At 46.1% G+C, this 27,659-nt stretch overlaps 2 protein-coding genes across 2 annotated transcripts in view; one reads left to right on the top strand and one right to left on the bottom strand.

Moving 5' to 3' along the window:
- The window catches only part of LOC146181311 (uncharacterized), a 42,515-nt gene extending 15,681 nt beyond the window's left edge, over positions 1-26,834 (bottom strand). The window contains exon 1 of the mRNA XM_084576373.1: positions 26,515-26,834. Within this exon, the coding sequence (XP_084432499.1) occupies positions 26,515-26,658 (144 nt within the window). The 5' untranslated portion in view covers positions 26,659-26,834. The remainder of the gene's footprint in view (positions 1-26,514) is intronic.
- On the top strand, positions 1,252-19,816 carry LOC146181312 (uncharacterized). The gene is made up of 4 exons (XM_084577716.1): positions 1,252-2,071; positions 13,520-13,934; positions 19,233-19,387; positions 19,722-19,816. The coding sequence occupies exons 1-4, from the start codon at positions 1,375-1,377 to the stop codon at positions 19,814-19,816; spliced, it is 1,362 nt and encodes a 453-aa protein (XP_084433842.1). The 5' UTR covers positions 1,252-1,374.
- Positions 26,835-27,659: the final 825 nt, after the last annotated feature.

Genomic DNA, 27,659 nt, shown 5'->3' with positions numbered 1-27,659 from the left:
GACAGCAGCATCATTGACACTAAGCATGATTTCATTGCAACTGCTATTACATGGGACGTTTTTCACTGTTGTTAAGTACACCATCACTGAAGTGAACGGCAGTTTGCTAGCATGGCCTTCAGAAACGATCACGGGAAGGAGAAGTGTTGATGCTTGGAAATCGTGTAAAATCATGGAGTATTTGCTTCAAGCAATATGTCGATATACAAGAAAAGCATTTCGTTCGACTCGTAGACACACTAAAACAAAAGTCATAAAAGTGTTTTGTCTATTACTCGACCAGACAGGGTCAGTGACCGGCTGCAATGAGAGTAGAGAATTTGGGCTCCCTCTGTGTCCCTCCTGAGGGCTCACCCAACACCACCTAGACTACAAGGCCTGTGCAAGGTTGTGTGACGTCATCGGAGTGAGATCAGCCTGAAAGTCGGCTTCACCCTACGCGGTCGCGTTCTTTCTTTACTCTACGCTGCTACTGGAGCCACCTGTTATACTTGCGTTACCAGTTTTGCCCAATATTGACAGTCTTGAAATAAATGAGAAGTTTGATACAATTCATCTGGCTTTTTCTTTAATGGCAGGAGAGAAGTTGCGAGAAAATTTACACTTTCATGCAGAATTAGTTGAATAAACGTTAAGACAGGCACAAATTTTCATTTGAAAGCAGATTTATTTTTCATATTTGATGACATATGATGGCACATTCATATTTGGTGAAATATGATAAAGATAGGCACCATAACTAAAGAGCAAGCAGATTTATGCTTCAAGAGTTTCGAGTTTTCGTTTCGCCGTCTTGCTCTGCTTGGTCTCATCTAGTTTATTGTTTTCAACTTTGCACAGGTTGTTCAGCAATGTGTTGGCAGCAGCACTGAGAATATAACCTAATACCAGTTCAGGAGAGTGGCCGCAGTCACACAAGCAGCCCGGCGCATTGCTGCAGTAGCGTTGTGCACGTGGTAAGAACGCATCGCACGCGCTGCTTTTTGCGTTCTGAAATTTTTTGGTTATTTTGTTGTCGGCTCGGCTTTGAGAATGCCACCAACAGCAAAAAAAAAGAAGACACAGCGCTGGTGCTTCGTGCCTGGATGCAATTCTGGGTACAGATCTTCAACAGAAAAAGTGTCCCTCTTCCGAGCTCCAAATTCGGAAGAGTTATTCGCCAAATGGACCAACGCCATTCCCAGGGCTGATAAGCAACTGGAAGAGAATTCTGCTGTGTGCGAGAAGCATTTTGACGCAAGGTATGAACTATTTTATCCCACGGCGCGCTTTTTAGCGCTGTATATGCGCATTCTCAGGTGCTTGCCTTAGTGGCCGCTGGTGCTGTCTTGATCGTCAGGTGTGATTTGTGTTCTCGTATACAGACTTCAGTTCATGCATGGTTCTCTTCGTTCTTTCCTTGATAGGTTTATTGTGCGGAACTTCAAGCACAACATAAACGGGAAGGAGGTCTTAGTGCCCCAAGCTGTTCCTGTCCTAAAAGAAGATGCGATTCCAACCATCTTTCCGAACCTACCTAAATATTTGAGCAGGACTCTGCCAAAGGAGAGAAAGCGAAGGAACGTTGGGGAAACTGCTGTCCCGACCAAAAACAGTCGCACAGATGATATTATTAGAGGGGAAACAGCATCGGCGGCAGAAGACGATGCAGATGTTTCGCAAGAGGCATTACACTTCTTGGCATCCCTAAGCAGTGGGCTTATGCGCCCAAGTGAGCTCTGGTCATTACAGAAATTTGAAGACCAGAATGTTGTGTCGTATCAGACAGCAAAGTTTATTAGACACGCAACTCCTCCTGTGGTGCAGAACAAGATAGTTGTGTTCGAAATGGGAGACAATGCAGGATCTTCCATGTGCAGCGTCTTTTTGGGCGGACTTCTTCACAAGAAGACAGAGGTTGTTACATTGCAAGAAGCTCAAGACATGTTGGTATATGCTGACGCACTTCTCATGTGCAATGGAGTTGGAGAATCGAGCAAATTCCAGCCTGTTAACCTGACAGCAGTGGCAAAAGTGACCCAAAATCACGTGTACTCCGTTGCTTGCAATGGATCCTTATCTTCATCACAAGGTATGCTATGCAATTATTTCGTAGAATGTGTGTCTAGAAGGGAAAATTGGTGCTTTACCTCAGATGAATTCGCATGAGCTGATGTGTTTTTTTAAAAACGCATTTTTTTTTTTATGCCCAACAGATGCCCCTACTGAAAGGTGCTCCGCATGTAGAGCATGCAGAAACACACTTATGGCTCGCCTTTTGCGCCTTAAGAAAAAAGTAAAACGCCCACTGGCAAGGACGGCTCCGCTAGCCTCATTAGCTGCAAAGAGACTGAAACAGGCAGTGCGCACTTTGAAGCGGAAAGGCCAAAAAATCCAGACTCTGAAAGATAGCTTGACAGAGCTCCGAGAAAAAAACTGCAAAATCGAGAAAACTGTCTTCGAAGAAAAGGTGGGCCAAAATGCTTTAATTATACTACATTTACTTATATGCACATAATAACAAACTGTCCGTGTACTCTTAGAACAAATAAAAAAATATATATATTTTTTTTTTTCAGCTGAAAAAGCTTCCAAAAAAGCAGCAAGCTGCTGCTCGTGCTTGTTTTGAAGCCTGTAATCGAAAGTCTCGGCGTGGATACCGTTATGACAAGGAATGGCTTCTCGAATGTATAATTCTAAGGATGAAAAGCCCACGCCTCTATGAACACCTCAGAAGCCACAAGATTCTGGTTGTTCCCAGTCGTGTTTGCCTACAAAGGTACATTAAGGTATGTGGCTCAACGTGTTATACAAGTCCAAGTGGTGACATTATTGCATTTTCAGGGTTTCAGAGCTTCTTATGGATTTAATGCCAAACTTCTGGCATGTGTGAAGTCAAAAGCCCAGGATATAGACGAAATGAAAAGGCATGGTGGTCTAGTCGTTGATGAAATGAAGCTTTCAACCCACCTTGACATGACATCGTCAAAGCACATAGAAGGTTTTGTGGACCTGGGAAAGTACACTGAGGAATGTGACAAAAGAAAAAAAGCTGACCACGGCCTGGTGGTAATGTTTCAGCCGTTTGTGGGCAAATGGACTCAAGTTATTGGTAAATTAATTTCATTATTTCACAATTTTCATAGCAAGTCACATGTTCTCATTCAATGTTTTTCCTGTCTTAGGTGTGTTCGCTTCCAATGGAAATGTGAAAGCAAGGCTTCTGGCAAAAATTATTCTGGAAGCAACGATTTTGAGTGAAAAAATTGGTCTCCGTGTCGATTATATTTGTTCTGATGGTGCCCCTTGGAATCGATCTATGTGGAACATCCTAGGTGTACGTGGGAACTTCAATGATATAAGGTGCAGAGTCGTCCACCCCTGTGACAAGGGCAGATTTCTCCATTTTATATCCGATTTCCCACATCTTGTCAAATGTGTGCGCAACATGATGAAGAAACAAGGTTTCAACACCCACAATGGACGGGTATGCTTTTCAGAAACTTTGTTTGAAATTTTGGCACATATTCATAAAAGTTTCCTCATTGTTATCATTTCTGATGCGAAATTCACCATTTTACAGGCACACTGGGAACACATTTCAACAATGTGGAAGCTGGACAGTGGCAGCGTCACCTTGAAGGTTGCACCAAAGCTTACGAGGTCCCATATATTTCCTAATGGGTTCGAGAAGATGAGGGTAGACCTTGCTTTTCAAGTCTTTAGCGCTCCCAGTTAGGAATGCTTTGGCCTTCTACAAAGAGCAAATTGAGAACAGCTACCCAAACAGCGACCCGACAAAAATTTTTATTGGGCTCATGGCTGATCTGATTGAGGCCATGACATCCAGATTCCCAGCAGAAGCCTTAAGGTAGGCTCAAATTTATTGGCACATTTCTCTCAGTTGTTAACCAATAAATTTATGTGCATTCCGTAATGGTGTTTCAGACCTGGCAGCAGGAACGAGAAAACATTGGTCGAAATGCTGCACTTTCTCGACCATTGGGAGGGCCATGCTAAAGGGCTTGGATTTTTAAGCAGGAGCACGTCAGTGGGTCTGCGTGTGACCCTCAGTGCAACCAAGAGCCTACTCGACTACCTCACGGGGAAAGTCGGATATAAGTACCTCATGACCGCGCACCTCAGCCAAGATTGCCTTGAACGGTGTTTCGGGATTGTGAGACAGGCAGGTGGGGCCAATGATCACCCGACTCCGGCCCAGTTCATTGTCATCATGAGGTATTACTAATCTTGCTGTTTTTCTGCCATATTCAGTTTGTTACCTTGCATGCATCATATACACTGCATATTTAAATTGTTTACACTTGGCTTCAAAGATAAGTTACTATTCCGTGCTTACTTTCAGGTGCCTCAGTTTCTATAGTCTTGCCAGAAGTCCCAAAGGAGGCAATGTGCCTGATGGCGTGGTTGAGTCATTGTTATCTGTAGAGGAACTACTGAACGAGACCGACGGTGGAGAGCAAGAAGAAGAAAGCCGACCACTCCAATGCGATGCAGCTGAAGTGTCTGTGGACCATGCTTCCTACTCAGCTGAACGAAGTGATGCCCGCCTTATATATTATATCGCTGGCTATGTGGCAAGGAAACGTGTGTTGTCTGTCGACTGTGAGGACTGCAAGGATGCTTGCCTAATGAAGAAAGAAGACGTGCCCAGCTCCGAGGACACAATCTACAGGATCGTGGAGCGAGCGGACGCATCTCACATGAGCTCCGTGATTTCACAGCAAAATTTCGTATTTCTTGCCACTTGCGTTCACCAACTTTGCCCTGGACGTTCGTCTATCGCTCCGGACCCGGTGTGCTGATTTCCAGACCAAGGCAAGCAGTTTGATGATTTTTCGACCAAATATTTTTGGCCGCAACAGCTGCGACAGCTAAGCCTATCGCTGCCTCACGACATCGGCGCGTTCGCGCGCAGCGGCGGTGGCGACGTCGCGTCCCGCCAAGCCCAACACCGCCTTGACTATGCCTTACACTGTGGAAGGCACCGACATTACCGCCGCGGAGTTATCCGATGGCTCATGGACGGCATTCGAGATGCAACGCCGGTACCGAAGACCATCTCCGCCCAAGAAACAACCTGCCGAGGCCCAGACGCCAGCCACGACATCGACTGCACCGAATCCGCGGACACGCGGACGCCCTCCACCTTTGACCAAAAAGCGTCCTCTGCCCCGCCTGCCCTCGGAACACCTCAAGATCGTCCTCCGTCCACAGGGCACGCTGAACCTTCACACCGTAGGCCCCGCACGACTTGCACTTGCTATCTACGCAGCCGCCAACGTCGACCACCGCCTAGCGGTTACTGCCGACCAAGTCCGCATACACCCCACTAACAACACCATCACAGTGAGCACGCCTGACAATGCCCGTGCAGTGTCTTACGCCAAGATCGGCACCATCACCATCGACAAGACTGTAGTCCCGGTTGCCGCCTACGCCCCAGCCCCGGACAATTCCGTACGGGGGATTTTGTACCGAGCCTACAGTTACGAAAACGATGCCGAGATCCTGGCTGAGCTCCGCGCTCGAAATCCCGATCTCCCCATCGTTGCTGCACGTCGTATGGGCAAGACGCAGCACTTCGTCGTTACGTTCGCCAACACCGAGCTGCCCCGATACGTGCGGTACTTGGGGTTTACTTTCGAAGTCTTCCCTTTGAAGCCTCGTCCGGAGGCGTGCTTCAACTGTCGCAAGCTGGGTCACCGAGCGGACGTGTGCCCCCAACCACGAATACCTACATGCCGCCGCTGCGGCGTCGCTCACGACTCCCCACCAGCCGGCCAACCACCTACCTGCCAAGCCATGTGCATCGTATGCAAAGGCTCACATCCAACAGGCAGCAGAAGCTGCAAATACCGCTTCGTGTCTAGCCACAGGCGCAAATCTTCACAGTCCCCCACGGACACTGCCACTGACCCAGACAGTTCGCCAAGCGGCCGCCAGTCCCGTCCCCGAGAACGCGGCCACCAACAACCACCTCCAAGGGATGAATCCTTCCCGCCACTGCAAAGCAGCAGTCCCCCAACTGACCTCGCCACAAGTCCACCACTTCAGCTGCAGGAACCAAGAGATGACTCTTTTCCCCCTCTACGTGGACGCAGTGGGAGCAGAGATAGGAGCAGGTCATCGTCCCAGAGACGCAGCTCGCGGATCAACTCCAACTCCGGAGAAGAAGGAAGACCTGCCAAACATTTGGCATGGAAGACTCCACTTACAGACAAGCAACGCCGAGCACCCGACCCACAGGTAAGGGAGCTGGCAGAGTTAGTCCGACAACTGCAACAACAGTTAGCTCAGTCTAACGCAAAAATCAAACAGCTAGAAACTGCAAATGCGCAATCAAAAAATGAACAGTCGTCTGTGGCTTGCGCTCGCCTTGAAGTCAGCCGCAATGAGGACATGGAAGTAGATCAAAACCGCCGTAACAAACGAAAGGCACCTTCGGTACCTCGGCCAGATACAGATGACTTAGAGAGTAATTATGAAGAGAGATTTGCAAAAATAGACCAAAGACTAGCCAAGGTGGAGGAAACTATCCAGAAATTAATACCACAGCTTAACAAAGTAACTGACACAATGGAAAAGTTTCCGACTACTTTCGAAACTGTCCTAGCTAAACTCGACACGCTTACAACCAGGGTTAACGCACTAGCATCCCCTAGCAATCTGATATCTCCAACGCCAAATGCAGGCTCTTTGCCTCCCGCCAACACAGCATTCTCACGCCCAGCTGACGGTGCTTCGGCGCGTCCGTCCCCCAGCAGCATTCTCCGACCCAGCGTATTGCAACCCGCGCGAGCGGAACCTTACCCGATACGCGATGGCTAGTACATCTGTTATAGTGTGGCAATGGAACTGCAGGGGATTCCGAGCCAAGCGCAAGGCTCTGGAATATGCAGTTTTGGCCCAAACAAACAGGCCGGTAGTCATAGCACTTCAAGAGACGAATACAGAAGTAAAGCTTGCAGGGTATACAGCATACAATGAGAAAGTGTCGGCTGAGTGCCGGCCGATCACAGCTACACTTGTACACCGTAATCTAACTGCAAACCAATTAGATTTGGAAATACCGGAGGTCTCTCATACATTTATACAAATCCTGCCGAACAAACGAACAGAATCTCCCCTTTACATTCTAAACGTATATAGTCCACCTAAAGACAACCGCACGAAAATAGCCACACTCTTCCGTAAGGCGCATGTAGCCGCTCATAATGGAATGTTGCTGACTGTTGGAGACTTTAACGCACCCCATGCAGAATGGGGCTACTCAGTTAACAGTAGAAAGGGAACTAAATTATGGGAGACAGCCCAGGCGCTAGGGCATACCTTACTCGTCGACCCTGATAAACCTACGCGCATTGGTAACAGTGTAACCAGGGATACGTGCCCTGACCTTACCTTTGCCAGAAATATCCCCGATGCGAGATGGGAAAACCTAAATACAAACATAGGAAGCGACCACTATGTACTATGTACCACTTTCCGAGCTACGCATTGCAAAATGCGTCGCCAGGAAGTGAAGCACACGAACTGGGACGCCTTTAGATATGTCCGCTCGCAAAGGCCAGCGGAAAGTATAGTAGATTTAAGACAATGGACGGAGCGTCTGTTGCAAGACGCCGCAAACACTTCAAAAACTGTTGCCCTTGAGGACAGCAGCCCCAGTCCGGACGCTAAGCTAGTGCACATGATTGAAGCACAAGGAAGTATCCATGCTCGATGGCGTAAAAATAAGCATAACCGACGTTTAAAAATTCGGCTAACCCGGCTTGAAAAGGAAATCGAGGCTTACTCGTGGGAACTTAGCCGAGAACAGTGGCATCAGACTTGCGACCGCCTTAATGGGCAACTGGGCAACAAGAACACGTGGTTTTTACTTAGACATTTACTGGACCCTACGAGAACTAAGGCAGATTCTCACAAGAACCTACATAGGATCTCGCAATCTTTCCAAGGCACCGACGAAGAGCTCATGACCACTTTAAAAGATAAATACATTAACACCTCCCAGGATATACCCACGCCAGATGGGTACTCAGGATTGGATAATCCTCGCATGGATAGCGTCTTTACCGTAGCAGAGATTAGGGCTGCTCTTAACAAAATTAACACCACCTCGGCACCGGGGGAAGATTGCATCACCAATAAGATGTTGCGCAATTTAGAAGACCAGTCAGTAGAGGCTCTTACGGACCTCTTCAACAGGTACTGGACAGAGGGCAGCGTCCCTGAGGAATGGAAGCACGCTAAAATTATTTTCATACCTAAACCAGGCAAAAGACTCGAGATGGGGAACCTCCGCCCAATCTCGCTAACGTCATGTCTCGGGAAGGTAATGGAACACGTTGTCTTAAACAGGCTCCTTATGCACACCGATGCGGAAGGCACGTTTCCCCCGTCCATGATTGGGTTTCGAGCAGGTCTTTCGACTCAGGACATTATGTGGCAAATTCAACAAGACATTCTAGATACAAATCGCATAAGAGCCACGCGAACCATCCTGGGACTCGATGTGAGTAAGGCCTTCGACAATGTGTCACACGCTTCCATCCTCAATCACCTCTCACAGTTACACGTAGGCAAACGGACATACGACTACATCGCTGCCTTTCTGAATGCGCGTACGGCTACGCTCCATTTCGTTGACAAAGTTAGCGACAAAATTACACTAGGGACGAGAGGAACACCGCAAGGCGCCGTACTTTCACCTTTTCTCTTCAACATCGTTATGAGCGGCCTCCCGGGTCTGTTAGATGATATCCCACACATACATCATTCCATATACGCCGACGACATCACCATATGGACCAATTCTGGCTCCGATGGAGATATTACAGATTCATTACAACGAGCTATCGACACGGTACAGTCTTATGTGCAGGAAAACGGCCTTACCTGTTCACCGGCTAAATCAGAACTATTAGTTATAAGGAACAAACAAGCTTCACAGGTAAAGCCAGATTCTCGAGAACCTATCCAGTTACACATTGACAACCATCCGATACCCCCGGTAGCCACGATCAGAGTTCTCGGAATGTTGATTCAGAATAATACGCAGAACACAGAAGCTATACGCCGGCTACGCGTCACGGCGCACCAGATAGGTGGGCTGGTGAGACGCATTGCCACACGTCGCAGGGGTATGAGAGAAGCCGACCTGTGCAGGATTATCCAAGCCTTTATGATAAGCAGAATCATGTACGCTTGCCCGTACTATCATCTGCGTCGTAGGGACGAACATGCACTTAATAGCATAATTAGAACAGCATACAAAGCGGCCCTTAGCTTACCAGTATACGCTAACTCAGATCGACTACTGCAGTTAGGAATTTTTAACACACTATCTGAACTAATTGAAGCCCATAAGACAGCACAAGTGACCCGCCTGTCACGCAGCCTTGCGGGACGCGTAATTCTCGACAAGCTCCACATCCACCCCACTGAGGAGGTGTGCGCAACATCCCATTTATCGGCTGACATAACTAGTAGACTAGTTGTTAAACCAATAGCCAAAAACATGCTACCAGGTAGACATGATGCCCGCAGGAAGACAAGGGCACAGACCCTTGAGAAACAGTACGAGGACGATCCACAAGCAGTGTACGTGGATGCAGCTCAGCACATCAAAAACGGAGCATACGTGGCATGTATGGCCACTCCAAAGTCAACCTTCATTAACGCTATAACATTTCATGCTAGCTCCATATGCGAGGCAGAGGAAGTAGCTATCGCACTGGCCATCGCGGATCCCCACACCAAAACTATTCTAAGCGACTCAAAAAGCGCCGTTCAAAATTTCGCCAAAAATTCTGTAAGCGCACTCGCGGCGCGAATTCTGCGCAACCGATCTCTCAATCACAACATCAATCTCGTATGGGTTCCGGCTCACGCGGGTAACTCCGGAAACGAAGGGGTCGACCGTCTAGCCCGAGGCTTAACCAACCGGGAGACGGGAGATCTATCGGGAACGGACGCGCCTGTGGAGGCACCGCGCACATACGCGGAGGTAACAAACTTTTATCGCGAGCTAAGATGCACGTACCCCGCCCCTCACCCCGACCTCGACCGGGCGCAAGCCACGACACTCAGACGCCTACAAACAAAGGCCATTCTTAGCCCCTACCGACTATCGTTAATTACAAACGGAGAATTCAACCCTGCATGCCGGCACTGCGGTGACGGGACGCAGGCCACTCAAGACCATATACTGTGGGAATGCGCCAGCAATCCCCCTCCAAAGACACTCTTGCCAGCTCCCTCAGCGGAGGAATGGGACAAGCTGTTGGCCAGCCCAAGGAAAACTACGCAACTGGCCCTCGTCACGCGAGCTCAAGAGGTCGCTCCCGACTGGAGGCCACCCTAGACTCGCCCCAGCCCGAAATAATTCCTTTCATTTCGTGGCAATAAAGGTTGTTACCACCACCCAGCTCCGATTTGCCCGCAGAAGCATCAATGCTGTGGGACCTTGGCGGGCTTTTGTATCCCACACACTCCCTGTACAACCTTATTATGACACTAGAGAACAAAATTACTAGCTTTTTCAGCAGAACTTGTCTCCACGCTAAGTCGGTGACTGACATGTGGAAAATGATTGGCGAAACAACAAAAATAGGCTGCCCCCAGCACTCACCTACTCTGACGAATTCTGTAGTTAAATTTTACTGCTTAACCCGGGTTCACTTCTTTTTGAAAGGGGTAAATCAAAAGGAAGATGAAAGGAAAGCCAAGAGAGTGAAGCCATGTGTGCTTTAGCGGGCTGCAGAATAAGGGAAAACTGCCACACTTCATTCTCTAGACACCTGAAGTCTTTTTGGGGTACCATCATGTACACATGCCGGCGACCGTATTTTCACATAATGATAGATTTAATAAACAAGTATTCTGTCAGAAACACGTCTTTTTCTGTTTTGCTGGGTAAGTGCACTCATCTTTTTTTTTTTTTTTTATGCTCCACGAGCTACATTTCCTTGGAGCATTTCTTAGAAGAGGGAATTCAAAAACGTTCGATTGCTCAGATTACAAAGCATTTAAAAGAACTCAATGGGGCAAAAAATTAATCTGTAGCCCTCCAGTACAATTTTGCCATTTCCTTTTGGCCTCGGCAAGAAAAACCCCACTAATTCTTTCACGATACAAACGCACTGCGCGACACAGAGTAGTCTTGCCATGTAATCATCTAAAGAGCAAAAGAAAAGCATGCAACACCTTCCGCATATGTTGAAATTTTTCTCACCGTATTAGCGCGAATTTGCATGCTCTGTTTACATCACATGAGCTTGAAATTGAAGCTCTTAAGAGGCAGATTGTTATTAGCTTCTAGTCGACATGTGGACTTCGAAGAAAACCACCGCAGGAGGCAAAGGTGGTGATAATAAACAAAAATGCCACACATTGTTGAGGAAGCCGAGATGAAAGCAAATGAATTAAAATCTGAAGGCATTAGGAGCGAATCACCCTAGCAGCGCGGAGAAGGATGGGCGTTCTAGAAAGGTGTCTGAGGGTCTGTGTCAGCTACTTTTCATGCCAGCACACAAATTGAACCTTATGAGTGGTCCAGCTGCCGTTAAATGAAACCTCCGCAAATTTATGCCGAAAAAAAAATTGATTCTCGCAACTGCGTGTCGTCTGCTCTAGACAGAATGCCGTTCTGATTGGTGAATATTTCTTAACTCGGGCCTCATAATTGTTTTGTGTCGACAAACCACCGTCACCGAGCCATTTCTCACCTTCAGCGGCATTCTAAAGCCAAACCACGGTGCGCAAATCATGCAATTATGCGCAGTCCGCGCACTTGCCCCCATGCATGAGCAGCGACCGCGGATAGCCACCCTAACAGCGCCCTTAGCATCAGCGCCCCTGGCGGCATCGGTGAGCAGCGGTGCCATTTCCGGTAATGGAAACGCGCCGCGCTTTTCACACCTGAACAAGTTCTAGCCACCCTAGTGTAGGCCTCTGTTCTTGCGTGATCTGCGGCCGCGTCCGACTCAGTGTGACTCTGAAGTTTTAGTAGCAGCGGTTTCGCAGTGCAATGGCGGGCTCAAAGCCGCGACAGTACTTCCAAGTATTTTTGAAGTCGTACACGGCAGAATTTCCGTGCTTCGTGCCGTCTAAGAAAGGAGAGAAGTTCGGATTTTGCACCACGTGTGCCTGTGATGTTAACATTTCACATGGTGGCAAGTCCGACATAAAGATCCACATCGCTTCAAAAAAGCACCAAGGATACGTGCGAGCCGCGGACAGCCAGCCGAGCCTGACAAGTTTTGTTCGCAGTGACAGCGACCTCGGTGTGATTCGTGCAGAATGCCATTTCACGGCGTTTTTAGTTGAACACAACATACCGCTCAGTGTCAGTGATCACGCTGGACCACTTTTCCGGAAAATGTTCCCCAAGTGCGAGGAAGCCAAACGCTACGCCTGTGGACGGACGAAGACAACGGCAATTGTTCGTGAAATGGCCGCGAACGCAGAGACTCCTTTGCTGGATGCCCTAAAAAAAACAGGTATTTTCGATTGCTGTGGACGGAAGTAACAATAGGGATACGCAGCTTTACCCTATTGTTGCGACATACTTCGTTAAAGAGACCAGTAGAGTTGAAAGCCGCCTCCTTTGCCTCGGTACAATCCAAGGGGAAGCGACGGGTCAGAAAATTGGAAATCTGATTCTCGACGAAATGAAGTCCCGAAGTTTGCCTCTTGAAAACCTGTTGGCATTGTCTTCGGACAATGCCCATGTCATGATTGGCAAAAAAAACAGCGTTTCGACTGTATTGAGGGAGGCCCAACCAGCTTTGATCGGGGTTGGTTGCCCATGCCACCTCATCAACTTGGCCGCCCAAAAAGGAGCTGCATGTCTTCCTGTAAAGGTTGATGAGGCCTTGGTTGACATTTTTTTTTTTTACTTAGAGAAAAGCTCAAAGCGGAAAGATCGACTAAAAGACTTTCAAAGATTGCATGACGTCGACGTCAGGAAGATGCTGAAGCATTCGCCGACACGTTGGCTGTCTTTGGGGAAGTGTTTGAAGAGGCTGCTGGACCAGTGGAAACCACTACTTAGCTTTTTCTTGAATGAAACAAAACAGTGTAATAAGCAGAGCTTGTTTTTGGAGTCTTACCAGATTCCCAAGACTTCTCTACAAATCGCCAAGAATCCTGCGCCGGCCTCAAAGACTGCTGCACACCTTCCCAAGGCTGCTGCAGGTGTTGAAAAAAAAAGCACCGACTGTGATGGACCTTCACTAAAAAGAAAAGGAGTTCATTCTGCACCACAAGTAAAGAAACTGAAACTTCAATGCGAGGCATCTGCAGAAGCTAGCCACGTGACCCGTGAAGAGCGCCTGTTTTTTTTTTTTGTCATCGGAGCTAAGCAGGGCATGCTGTCTTTTTCTCCAAAATGTTATCCCTCTTTTTGAGAAGACAAACTGCCTACTTCAGTCGCAGGCTCCTCAGATTCATGTGCTCAGGGGCCTCTTGAACCGCCTTCTCGAGGATCTGTTGACTCGATTTGTGCGGCCAGGTGTTCTCAAGGGATGCCATTCATTGCCTGAAGTTGCCTACGGAGCGGTCGAGAATCAAAAAGATGATAAAGACATCGTCATTGGCATGACAACCTCCTCTGTAGTTGAGACGCTGACCTCAAATGAGAAAGAGCAGTTCTTCTCGGCTGTACGTCTCTACTTCACTGCAGCATGCGATTATATTCGCCACAAGTTCCCGCTGGAAGACATCAGCCTGAAGATGGCTGAAGTTGCCCAAGTGCAGGCTCTAGAAACTGCTTCATTCAGCAGTGTACTCCATTTCATTATGGCATTTCCTGCTATTCTGCCCCAGCAGAGTGGTGAAACAAGCGAAGAAACAGTTGATGCACTCGAAGTGGAGTTTGCCAACATACAAGCTTACCAGATTCCAGCAGACATACTGAATGAGCCAAGGTGCGACATACAGTGGTCGCAATTGGGAAGCACTCGAGATTTCGACGGATCGCCCAGATTCCGCAGAATCTCAATGGTTATGCTGGGCATACTCTCCATTCCCCACAGTAACGCTGAATGTGAGAGAATATTCAGCTCTGTCAACAAAACTCGAACGGAGTTTCGCTCATCAGTTTCCGAGAAAACTCTAGAAAGTCTGCTGATGGTGAAAGGACACCAGAGTGGCACCTGCTTTGAGCAAGCCTACACAGAGAAGTTTTTGAAGCAGGCGAAGTCAGCAACTGCAAAAGCATTGCAAAAATAAATCGTGACAGACACAATGGAGTTTTCGCTCATTACTCTACGGGACACGGATTTTGCTTGTGGGTGAGTGAGCAAGGAGCAAGGGTGTCGCTAAAGATAAATTCTCGGGAAGTAAAAAAAAAAAAAAAAAAAACAGCCCCCCCCCCCCCCCCCCCCCGTCGCGGAGGTTTTACGAATTTTGAAATCTTCAGGTTGGCAGGTATGCTAATCTGGCTTGAAACAAGCTTCCCAGATTACTTGGCCGATCTCAAAAGCCAGTGCCTGGCGAAGAACTTCTTAACCAAGGAGACTTGCGAAGCCCTGGTGATGACAACACGTTCAAATGTTGAGTGCATTTGATACCTCCTTGAAGACGTGTACTTTCACTTTGTTTTAACAAGGAAAATGTCGTCTGACCCAATTGAGTCGTTCTTTGGCTTAGCACAGCCTTAGCACCCTGAAAGCATTAAACAACCCTAACAATACCAACCGATTTGTACAAGCAATAAAACAATTAGCAAAAAACAAAACGGAACAAATCACTTTTGTTTACACTTGTGGGGCCCTGCTCCACATACCTTTAAAGCCAGCGGCATGCCGCACCGCATTTGAAGGCCGCGCCACTCCCAGCACTTCCTGTGCACTGCCCTTTTGCCCCTCTCCTCTCCCGCCGACGAGGGAAACCGGTCCCCGCTCGGACCCTAGAAAGAGAGGCGCAGGCAGTCGCCTCTCCCTCTTGACTCTTCACTCTTGGATCTCCCGCTGGCCGCTGCCTGGCTGCTCTCCCGACAACGACCCCTGACCCCCCGCATCTGCATGGACGGACCTCCTGAGTGAGATAAAGATGTTTCTTCCACGGCTCACTGTGTGTGTGTGTGTGTGTGTGTGTGTGTGTGTGTGTGTGTGTGTGTGTGTGTGTGTGTGTGTGTGTGTGTGTGTGTGTGTGTGTGTGTGTGTGTGTGTGTGTGTGTGTGTGTGTGTGTGTGTGTGTGTGTGTGTGTGTGTGTGTGTGTGTGTGTGTGTGTGTGTGTGTGTGTGTGTGTGTGTGTGTGTGTGTGTGTGTGTGTGTGTGTGTGTGTGTGTGTGTGTGTGTGTGTGTGTGTGTGTGTGTGTGTGTGTGTGTGTGTGTGTGTGTGTGTGTGTGTGTGTGTGTGTGTGTGTGTGTGTGTGTGTGTGTGTGTGTGTGTGTGTGTGTGTGTGTGTGTGTGTGTGTGTGTGTGTGTGTGTGTGTGTGTGTGTGTGTGTGTGTGTGTGTGTGTGTGTGTGTGTGTGTGTGTGTGTGTGTGTGTGTGTGTGTGTGTGTGTGTGTGTGTGTGTGTGTGTGTGTGTGTGTGTGTGTGTGTGTGTGTGTGTGTGTGTGTGTGTGTGTGTGTGTGTGTGTGTGTGTGTGTGTGTGTGTGTGTGTGTGTGTGTGTGTGTGTGTGTGTGTGTGTGTGTGTGTGTGTGTGTGTGTGTGCGCGCGCGCGCGCGCGCGCGTGCGTGCGTGCGTGCGTGTGTGTGTGTCTTGCGTCTACCTCGTCTACAGAGGAATCGCCCACACACTAAAGGTCATTGTGGAAATAAAGGAAATGATAAAGCAGACGAATTACTGAAAAGCGCTTGGGAAAATGGAGAAGAGACTCCAATTACTATACAGTTGTTTTTAGCAAAAGCTTTTTTTGTATTAGCTTTCTGTCAAAGACTTAGTAAAAAAATAATGAATGAATGTTAGGCACTTGCATGGTGACATAACAGTGTCTGGTCTTGTTCAGTGAATAAGTAAAGACAATTGGATTGTTTGTGATAAATTGTAATTATCAGCCTTTTATAGCAATAAGGGGAGTTTTCCACTATGAGCACCAGTTAGTAATGATCTTTGTGAAGAACACTGTTGCCCCTTTATAGACAGGATTTTGCTATAAATAGTATAATACTCAGGAAATAATCTGATGGCTGAGGTAATATTTAATAGCAAGGCATTTATGCAGGGATGGAACTGCTGCTTTATGTATCGATATCCGCTAAAACTATGGTGCACGCCAACCAGTATGGCAACGTGCTCAAGGCACTTCCGGCACGGGGCCAATAAAATTTATTGGCGGCGGCGTTGCCAATCTAGCTACTTTGTAGCTAGATCTATCTGCTTTTGGACTCAACTAGCTACCAAAAACTTAGTTTAGCTATGAGTAGCTATTTTAGCTTCTTTCTTCAAAATCTAGCTAAGTAGGTATTTTGGTGGAGTCCAGCTTAAATCTATCTACATTTCAGAATCACTATTCTGGTGAAAACAAACTTGCCATACACGTGCTACACATGATGGAACTGACACCAGGCATATAGCGCCATCTAGTAGCTTTTAAATAAGACGCAAACCAGACCAGGATATATTGCGAGAAAGAAGGAAACACTTGAAGAGAGAGTGGGAGGATCGACCGTGCTCCAGTCATCGGCCTGCTGTCACCGGACTGTCCCTGAGGCCACTGACTCCCAGCCAGCGAGCCAATTAGGGAGCGCGCACTAGTCTCCCAGAGTGTACCACACCATACATGATCCTACGGTCATGTTTTTGTTATAGCGATATAGCAAACAAAATTGTTTTTGTTTGCTATATCGCTTGTTGGTGCAGTTGTTGCAATAGCTTTTTCACTACTGTCGCTCTTGCCAGATACTGTTTTGAATATATTGCAGTAGTTCGTCGAACACGTAGCTTTTTGTTGTATGATTGCGAATTCCCCTTTATCATTTCTCTGATCAAGAAAAGTAATTTGAGAGCGTGGCGCATATAGGTTTAGGATCTTTCGACTCGGGACATTATAGTAGACAAAAGCAAAATGTACAAACATCACTTCAGAGGCTCCTGGCTTAAGGAGGATAAGTACAAGCAGTGACTTATGGTGATGGCTGGGACCCCTTCAAGGCTTTTTGCAAATGTTCTATCGAGGCGAAGAAAGCGGGCATCAATAAGCAAGCCACATCTGTAAAACACCTAGCATGCACGCCACGCAAAGGACTTCAGCGGCCTTCTATATCGGATGCCATAACACCAAGTCTTGCGCAGCACGCAGAAGTCACCCTTTCTTTTTTTGTTGCTGAACATTGTGCAATGAACACCATTGACCACTTGAGAGAAGCTTGCAAGCGCATTTTTCAGGATAGCCAGTTCACACCTAAGATCAAAATTCATCGCACAAAGTGTACTAATTTTATAAAAGGCGTCCTTAGACAGCATTTTGAAAATTCGTTGCGGGAAGATATTGCCAAAGAAAGTAAAGTGTTCTGATCGACGAGTTGACTGATATTAGTGTCGTGAAGGTCCTCGGCATAGTCATCTGGTATTTTTTCCAGTTAAACGGTGAGGTCGTTTAAACTTTCCTTACCCTGCAAGAACTCAAACAATGCAACGCTGAAGGCACAGCCTCAGCGCTTTTAGATGGATTGCGGTCTAAAAGTTTGAATCCCAAAACTCACTATGTTCAGAATGCAACCTTTTTTGACACTCTTTTACAGCACCGTTTCATGTATGCTGCGAAGAGGCCGCGAGGCTTTTCTTTGCACACAGCAGCCCCATATAGTGTGCGATCGCGGCATCGATCAGCTCTCCAAGGTCATCGTTGCAACCCTTGTAAACATCTACAGTGGAAGCATCGCTACAGCATCCAGGGTAGCAGAACCAGGCGCTACGTACGACGTAGTGCACCACTGTATAGTTTAAGGGTATGAACTCCAAAAATCTTGTTGGCATTGGAGTAGACAATGCAAGCGTCATGACGTCATGTGCATAGTGGCATTTACACTCGACTAAGAAACGAAATTCTTCATTTTGTTATGGTTCGATGCGTCTGCCATTCTCTTCAGCTTGCAGTTTCATATGCATCAGTTACCTTGCTGCGAAACAGAATTTCTGGTGAGAGAGACGTACTGATGGTTTGCTCACTCCTCAACGAGGAGACTGGAATACCAAAGCTTATACCGCGAAATAAACGACCAAGAGAATCCACTTGCTATACCACAAGCCTGTGGCACATGCTAGTTGTCAATACATACTGAAGTAAACAGGATACTTGCCAAATGGACTGAACTGAAGGAAGTTTATGAAAAAGCACGAAGAGAAAAATTGCTACACGGCAATGATGCTTTATGAACTGTTTAGTGACCCCAAACACAAATCCTAAGTACTGTTGCTGGACTGGGTTTTAACGGAAATACAGCGTGTCAACAAATAATATCAAGCGAAAAAACATGACCCGACGAAATTATTCGAGGATCTGAAGAACCTTGTCAAATCAATAGCCGCAAAAGTATCTTTGTCAACTTTGCGATATGTTTTAAGGGCCAATACCAACGAGCATCTCGACCCAAATCCGTACTTCGGTCACCGGTTTGAAACAGCACTCCGAGACGCATGCTTGCCATGTGACAATGAAAAGGAGCTACGCCTTCGCTGTCGACGTTTCATTGTGGAACTCTTCAACCAGCTGTGTCAGCTGCTTCTAGAAAACATTCAGTGCTTGCAAAAGGCTTCTCTCCTCTTGTAAAGAATGCACTGAAAGAAATATAGGAGCCAATTACGGAATTGGCGGCACAGTTTCTCTCCGTGAGAGCCATGTCCGCTGGCGAAACGCAGTGGAGAAATTTGCGGCATATGAAATTGTTCTCTACTAATACAACCGGTGGTTTATGGGCAGAAGTCGGTTCATATAGAGACGCATAGGGTGAAAACCCCTTTATCAAGCTGGCCACACTTGCCACGAGAGTGCTGCCATTGCTTTTCTCAGATGCTAGAGTAGAAAGATGCTTTAGCGACATGAGCATTTTTAAGAGGAAACGTAATAGATTGGACATTGACACACTAAATGCGCTACTAAGTGTACGGGATGGGCTTCGGAGGCACAAAAAAATACCAAGAATATAGCTTGCCAAGTGACATGGTAGCAAAAATCGGCACGATGGTATCGTACTCAACAGCAGAAGTTTCCGAAACCTGGAAAGCAGCATAGCAACACCAAAAAAAACCGCCCCCTTACATCACCTCGCCAGTCATAAGGCCATCGACATTTACAACACCTTCGATTTTACCGTGAAAGAAAAGAATGACTACGACAAGCTGGCGCAAGCATTTGAGGCCTATTGCTTACCCCAGAGCAATGAAACATTCGAGCGCTACATGTTCCAGAGCCGCACACAAGCTGAAGGTGAGCCTTTTGAGCACTTCTGTCGGGACCTGCAACTGAAGTCCAAGAGCTGCAATTCTGACGTCCTCTGAGAATCTATGCTGTGTGACCAAATAGTGTACAGAACATCTAGTAAGGTGCTAAGGGAAACGCTAAAACGGAGGTGCTTAAAATCGCATGCAAATATTTTACCAAAATGTTTTTGCGACATAAGGGGGCTGCTTAGAATCACTAAAATATGATATGTCATGCTCATGTTGCTGCATGAGCCCTCTAGGCATGCACGATCAAAACCAAGGCCATCACGCCTTTTAGCGGCAGTTGCACTTCGAGCTCTGTGTCCTTTATACTGCAGACGATGCAGAGAACATGGCAAACGAGGGCAGCGATGAAGGAATGGAAGGGATGAAAACCGTGCTGGAAAAAAAGTGTCGTCACTGGAACCACTGAAATATCTCCAGTGGTAATCAAGCCAGCTAAAAAATCGAGTGATGGAATATCTATTTTTTGTTTGCTTTACCTAACTTTAGTAAACCGTGCTTCCTGGTTCATTCAAATCAAATTTTAAAGCTTTATTTACTGCTTTATAACTTTTTACAAAATAAGTTCTTTGATTGCTCCAGGTGCACTAGGCTAATGGGGTGTACATCACACAGCATGCATACGAATCGCTCATGGCAACGCAAAACAATTCCATATTTGTCAAACGTGCCGCGACGGCTATTTGGACAACGGAGGCACTTGTGGAGAGGAGTTTTACAGAAACGCTATCCAACCGCTTCCTTGGAGAGTGCGAGAGTGTCCCGCAGAAGCCCCTCTCCCCATAAAAAGTGGAGGCCCTAAGAGGTAAAACCAGCATTTTTTCGACATAATATAACTTCTACTATTTTATTCCCTCTGTATTAAATATCTGTTAGCCATTTGTGGTGACAAGTGTATTGAGGACCTTTGATGGTGCTGGAAGTCTGTGGAAAACTTAACCAGTTTCACTGTCACAATTTCAATCCATTTAATTGCATGTTCAGTTCTGCTGCTATAGAAGTAAGAAAAGGTACATTGATGAGTTGCCCTTCCGTACGTACTTTCAAATGATAATATTACACCATTAAAGTCGCCATTCTGGAGAAAATCCAGTGTTAGCGTTGTTTGCTATGTGATGTTTTTTTGTTGTTTTTTTTAATCACGGGCATGCCTTGGCAGACAGTGGCAGCTGCTACCACCTTGGCAGGAGCTGTCCACTTGGGCAGCTCCTGCCGAGATGGGAGGGTGAAGTGGAAATCCCTAGGTCCCTTGGATATCCCAAGTTAAACATGCTACATTTAAGTCATATAAGCATTCTAGAATGACTTAATTAAAGTTGGCCTATATATCTATTTCAAGTGCTTTTGCACCTACAATGCTTCCCAACTGTGTGCTGATGAGTATGTGCAAGATAATAGAGAGACAAATAGGATCATTCTTGATTAAGAGAATAGTGTGCTTATGCACACAAGAATCAGAAATGGACCCAGAGGCAGAAGTATTTAATGCTGCCATGCCTTAAAGGCCAAGCCTAAATGTCTCCCATAATTTTGCTTGGCTTACGTTTAATTTGCATTACCTCAGGATTCAACCCAATTGGACTATTAAATATTGCAGATGCTCGGCTCAGCAATCACGCGGTATTTTTCCGCTGCATAATTGCAATCGACAGGTGCATAGCGCGCCAATAAAAGCAGATAACTTATAGAGCACAGCTGTTGTGCTCTCGCTCGTAGATCGCATGTTGTTGGCGCAGTCATCTTCAGCTGAACAAGCCACGTGGCAGCCATGACACATGGCGGAAAATAGTCTTGCCTGTCGGAATATTTTTCCGGATATGAAACTGAGGTTATGCTTGTCATTTACTGATTTCAATATCCATCTTCAATATCCATCTTTTTCAGGCACTATGATGCCACACGGGGGATTTCAATATCCATCTTCAGTCTTTTTCAGGCACTATGATGCCACACGGGGGTTGCCTGCAGATGACATCCAGAAAGAAGCCAAAGACATGCCAGCTTCGCAGGAAGACAAAGAGCCTGAAGTATCAGAAGGAGTAAATTTCGAATGTTGTGATGGCGGTGTGCCTTGGAGTTCAACGTAGAGACGATGTCATACCACTAGAAGTCTTCTACACCCGAACGAGAATGGTCAACGATGAGAGACAAGGGTGCTCATACGTGAAGTGATTCCCCTATAGCATAAAGCTAAAACCATAGAGTAAACCGCTGTCTTTAAAAGCCATGTCTTTAAGTTCAAGCCGAACCTAAGCGTAGCCATGCAGACTGATTTTTGCGTAACTCCAGGTTTAACACAAGCTAAACCACAGCTAATTTTGTTTTTCATTTCCAGAGTTACCTACGAGATAAGGTCATGCTTACAAATTAATTACTGAAGCGAACACCAAGCTGTGCAGTTTATGTGAGAAATGAGTTTCGTCCTGATTTGTGGTATATGCATCTTTTCTTTGTACTTTCTCCTTGTTCCTGTTTTCTTGTGGGCTGCAGGTCATGTGCTTACAATAATTTTATCAATGGCAGTGACTGGTAAGGGTGTTTTCCTTTGTCTGGATCTGTACCAACACATTTCAGTCTCAAACATTATCATGTGCACAGTTGTGCTGAACTGCTGGGAAGTCAACAAGTTGTAATCAGACAGATAGGCTTGCACACAGCTCCAATGATTTATATTCCACAGACCAGTTGGTTCTGGCCGCAAGTGAAATTAGTACACGGTCATACAAAATACAGGCTGTGTACGGAACGTAATGCAACTGTGTCTGTAATAATAGTGTTATTCAAGGTATGCGAAATTCACCACAGTAATCCCTTTGGCTATCTATGCCTTCTCTGAAGTGAATACGCCATGCCCTCGAGTGTGTCTCATAAATGTGGTGCTGCAGTTACTGTAAATAAAGCCTCCTTGTGTCCGCTCGGAGAAAATGCAGACTCCAGCGCACGTTTCATTTCACGTATGCTTCCGACGGTATCCATTCGGTGCGATCATAAACGAAAAAACCCGTTTTCTTGAACTGGTCAACATTTATTAGTCCGCACCGCAACCAGGCGTTGATAACACGCAATGATAGAAGTAAAATCAAAGCACTATAAGGGCGGTATCATCCACGTGGGCGAATGTCGCCGGAAAAACTGCGCCGCGGCTGTTGCGATCGGTGGTAAGTATGAATATGGCGCTCCAGCGGCAAAGCAACAAAACGTAAGCCAAAGAAAATAGAAGCAAACTATCGCGAACCTGATGCGCCCAAACAGCGTACTTTCCAGAGTTAACAGAGGAACATTTTAAGTAGAATGAAGACGTTCAAGCCGCCAGGTTTTGATAAGATCCGTGTGCGTGATCTGTACTGGAACTTTAACATACTAAAACGCATAATTCTTAAAATACTGAACGGCATATTAGAAACCGGAATAATGCCCAGAGAATTAATAAAAATATCGATAGTGAGGCCTGTGTATAAAAGCGGAAAGAAAAATGACTGCGTAAACTATAGACCAATTTCTATTATACCTGCTCTGGCGCATATTTTGGACAAACACGTGAGATCCGTTATGCAGTTTTTTTGCGAGGAGTATTCTCTAAGCAACCCGGCACAATATGGCTTCAAAAAAAAAAACGGAATACAACTACGCTCTTAGAAGAATTTTCAGATTACGTTAACACCGCAATTGAAAACAATCACCTTACACTGGCACTGTTTTTAGACTTATCGAAAGCATTTGATACTATTGATCATGCATTAATGTTGGAAAAGTTGGAAAACATGGGTTTCCCAGGGACGATTTCATCAATTATTTCAGGGCTATTTCACAGGTAGAGCACAGTGTGTTAGAATTGATGACAAATATAGTGAATTTAAGACGATAAAAATTGAAAACAATCACCTTACACTAGCACTTTTTTAGACTTATCGAAAGCATTTGATACTATTGATCATGCATTAATGTTGGAAAAGTTGGAAAACATGGGTTTCCAGGGACGATTTCATCAATTCTTTCAGGGCTATTTCACAGGTAGAGCACAGTGTGTTAGAATTGATGACAAATATAATGAATAGACCAGTTGCATAAATGCCAGCAACACTGTAAAAAGTTGTTGCTTGTTCTGGCAACAGTGTGCTGCGGCGCCATTATACAGGAAAGCGAGTGCGTGCGCGAGCATTGTTGGATGGTTGTTGGCGCTGTTGCAGCGGCTTTCAAACCTATTACATCAAATCGCATACTGCAGCTGCTCTGTTGATTACACTTGTTGGCAACAGGCCAACAGCGAGCGGCTGCCTTCCCCCGTGGCTTTGCAGTTATGTTACGGGATGGCGGAATGACTTGACTTCTATGAAGGCAGGGTGGGCACAGAGCGAAGCTATGCGCATAGCTACAATTTCCACATTGAGTCCTACATCAACGTGGCCGCGCTGAAGACCAACACCAGCCAGAGCAGGTAAGGCTATGTTCTGCGCAAGCGTTTATCGACCGTAAAGTTGTGCTCATTTTACTCGCATGCACCGTTTCCTTCGCTAAAGCATGTAGAAAACAGAGAGGACTTTTCACTTCTTGGGAGAACGTGTTCAGAAAATTAACTCTCTCTTTATTTACAGCGGCGGTATCATCTTTGTGAAGGCACCGTGCTTTCGAAGCAAAAAAAAGAATGCGCCGCCATACGCTGTGATGGCTGCGTTCGACGCCTCAGCCCATGTTGTCGACGGCTGTTGTGAATGCCCTGCAGGAAAGCTGGCCTGCAACCACCTGCTGGCCGTCTTGCGCACCGTTATGCTGCTGCAGTCGAAGGGATTTGCCGAGGCGCCAGATATGCTGGCATGCACAGACTTGCCCCAGCAGTGGAGAGTATCTCGGAGCAAAGCAATAAAAGGGGTCTCAGTTCAGTCGGTAGACTGGCATAAAGTGAAGGAGGGTGGAGGCAGTACACCGAGAATGACACTGCCAAAGGAGCGTCGTGTGCACCGTAGAACTCGCTCCAGCAGGAGGACGCAAAAAGGCGACTGGTGTTTGACCTTCTTGCTTGCGACCCAGACAATGAGTTCGCCAAAGGCCTCCTGCTAACAGAGGAAGGAGAGTCGAGACAGTCCAGGTTCGGGGCCGTTTCCACACTATCACCACAGAGCTACCAGATGTCAATTCTTTCAGGGCTGTTTCACAGGTGGAGCACAGTGTGTTAGAATTGATAACAAATACAGTGAATTTAATATGATAAAAATTGGTGTTCCACAAAGAAGTACACTGGGCCCATTACTATTCAATATGTACGTCTCTGAACTCGGTTTTTCGAAATTAACGTCCAGAATCTTTCAGTATGCAGACGACACAGCACTAGCACTAGAATTCACTGATCCTACTTTTGGGAGCAAATGTTTTCAGCAGGATATATGCAAGATAATAGACTGGCTTGCCCAAAATTCAATATATCTAAACCGGCAAAAAACAATGCTTCTCTGTTTTATAAACCCACACAAGCGGATACTCCTAAACGAGTCACTTCTTTCAAATGTTTTCAGCAGGATATATGCAAGATAATAGACTGGCTTGCCCAAAATTCAATATATCTAAACCGGCAAAAAACAATGCTTCTCTGTTTTATAAACCCGCACAAGCGGATACTCCTAAGCGAGTCACTTCTTTTACATGGCTCGCATTGTGATCCATGTACATGTAATATGTCATGCCATTTGAACCTTCGGTAAAATATCTTGGAATAATATTTGATGAGCACATAACATGGAATAATTATGTGCGGTATATATGTAACAGGCTTAGAGCTGTTTCCACGATGATGTACAACCTCAGAGGTAAGACTTCCGATGCACCTAAGGCTCATCATATTCAAGGCGCTAGCTGAATCTGTAATAACCTACAGCTTGACATTGTATGGAACTTGCTCTGATCACAATATGGGAGCCATAAATCGCATAATTAAAAGAATTGTTAACAGTATAACTTATGGTACTGTGTTGCAGGAGGTTGGTAAGGAGGAAAACTTATTGACAATAGACTAGGCGTACTGGAAATGCGGGAACTATTTTTTTACACTGTGCTCACACGTCATTACTTTAGAAGTGATTTTAAAATACCCGTCAAGAAAAACGCTGCCTTAAAAAAGACAAACTTTTGTAAAGCCAACATGTTTTACGCATTACGGGAAAAAGTTAAGAAGATATTAAGTGCCACAAATATTCAATGAACTTTGCAAAGAGTTTCGGAGTTTCAAAACCAAATGTAAAATGACTAAAGCAGTAAGAAAATGGTGCTCATCCTTGCTGATAAATCACTGATGGCCTCTTGCATGCTGTATTTTACCTTCCCTGCTTTTGGTCTCGATTTAAGAATTGTTTAAATATTGCTCATTTCAAGCTTTTATGATGACCTGTGTTCATTCTTGTTTTCTTTTCTCGAGAGTATTCCTATTTGTTCAATATGTATACACAATTTTTGCACTGTACGCATGTACTAGTGGCATTGTTTTGGTAATAATTTTGTACACATTCGATGTTTCACCATACTGCCTGAACAACCAACAAGCATACTGCGCTTAGGTTGGACAGGAAAACCAATGTACTAAACGAACATGAATAAATATTTTATTTGATATATCACATTCGATGTTTCACCATACTGCCTGAACAACCAACAAGCATACTGCGCTTAGGTTGGACAGGAAAACCAATGTACTAAACGAACGTGAATAAATATTTTATTTGATATTTGATATCTCTGATAACGACAGGCGGCCTGATCGGGCCTATCGCCACGCATTCCGCTTTTTATTTGACGAAGTTAAACACACATGCAGGCCTGTCAATATACGAGTCGCACATGCTGATAGGCCTTCATGGTAGTTCAACGTGAATAAATATTTTATTTGATATTTGATATCTCTGATAACGACAGGCGGCCTGATCGGGCCTATCGCCACGCATTCCGCTTTTTATTTGACGAAGTTAAACACACATGCAGGCCTGTCAATATACGAGTCGCACATGCTGATAGGCCTTCATGGTAGTTCGCTTCCCCCCCCCCCCCCCCCCCCCTTCACATTTCACGCAATGAGTGCCTGGAAAGGAGAGTTTGGAAAAGCGGAGCTGTCATAGCAGTACTTACAGACTTGCTGTCGATGTTTCCCTTTCCTGGCAGCGAAGTGCACCCACAAGTTGAGGCGAGGTGAGCTATCACTGTCATTTCTAGAACACGCAAGATAGAAAATGCGCCGCTGTACAATGAGGCTCCTTGAAGCATCGATGACATTGGTCGAACAAATGCCGCGGACCACACAAATGTCACGATTAGCCCCGTCAGCCTCGTGCGTGGAAAAACACCCAAAGTTATCCGGCGACCATGCTAGGGCTGCGGTGCTTGTACCAATAAGAAAAGTGGCAGACACGTGCACGTCTGCGCAACGCCATGGAACGTTTGCGCCTCCATGCCGGATGGGTGGATGAATGATGGATGGATGATAGTGGCTCTGCCCTTTGAATCGGGCGGCAGCTTGCGCCGCCTAGCCAAAAAATTAAAAGAAATATATTTATCTCTTTCCCATTTTTAGCTTCTAATTCGCCGTATCCGCCCCCCTCCATCTTTTTCCTCTCTTTATTCTCTTGACTTTTTCCACCAATCCTCTAACCTCTCTTCTGTTATCAGAACGCGTTCCTCACCCATTCGTCCATCTTCCCCAGCAAATCCCAGCGCTCTCTCCAGATCTGCCGCTTTTTCCGCGGGAAGGGCAGGACGAAGTTTTTGGCACCTTAGAACAACATGTTCCGTTGTTTCCTCCTCAGTTCCGCACGCCGCGCATAATATATCTACTTCCTGAAATTTTTTTCTGTACGTTTTTGTTCTGAGGGCCCCTGTCCTAGCCTCAAACAGCAATGAGCTCCCTCGTGAGTTGTCGAATAAACTTTCTTTCTTTATATCCTGTTTTCGAGTTCTATACATACCCAATGCTGATGATGGATGGATGATAGTGGCTTTGCGCTTTGAATCGGGCGGCAGCTTGCGCCGCCTAGCCAAAAAATTAAAAGAAATATATTTATCTCTTTCCCATTTTTAGCTTCTAATTCGCCGTATCCGCCCCCCTCCATCTTTTTCCTCTCTTTATTCTCTTGACTTTTTCCACCAATCCTCTAACCTCTCTTCTGTTATCAGAACGCGTTCCTCACCCATTCGTCCATCTTCCCCAGCAAATCCCAGCGCTCTCTCCAGATCTGCCGCTTTTTCCGCGGGAAGGGCAGGACGAAGTTTTTGGCACC

The sequence above is a fragment of the Amblyomma maculatum genome, chromosome 8, assembly GCF_055883805.1.
Source record: "Amblyomma maculatum isolate TAMU_Amacu chromosome 8, ASM5588380v1, whole genome shotgun sequence".
Classification (NCBI taxonomy): Eukaryota; Metazoa; Arthropoda; class Arachnida; order Ixodida; family Ixodidae; genus Amblyomma; species Amblyomma maculatum.
The sequence above is the reverse complement of the archived record's forward strand: the minus strand, read 5'-3'. Positions and strand labels throughout refer to the sequence as shown.

Excerpts from the sequence above, each read along its gene's own strand:
- LOC146181312 (XM_084577716.1), top strand. The coding sequence starts at position 1,375 with ATGCATGGTTCTCTTCGTTCTTTCCTTGATAGGTTTATTGTGCGGAAC. Across the intron at positions 2,072-13,519 it reads ATCCTTATCTTCATCACAAG|GTGTTCTCAAGGGATGCCAT; the intron begins GTATGCTATGCA and ends TTGTGCGGCCAG. Across the intron at positions 13,935-19,232 it reads GACATACTGAATGAGCCAAG|TCATAAGGCCATCGACATTT; the intron begins GTGCGACATACA and ends TCACCTCGCCAG.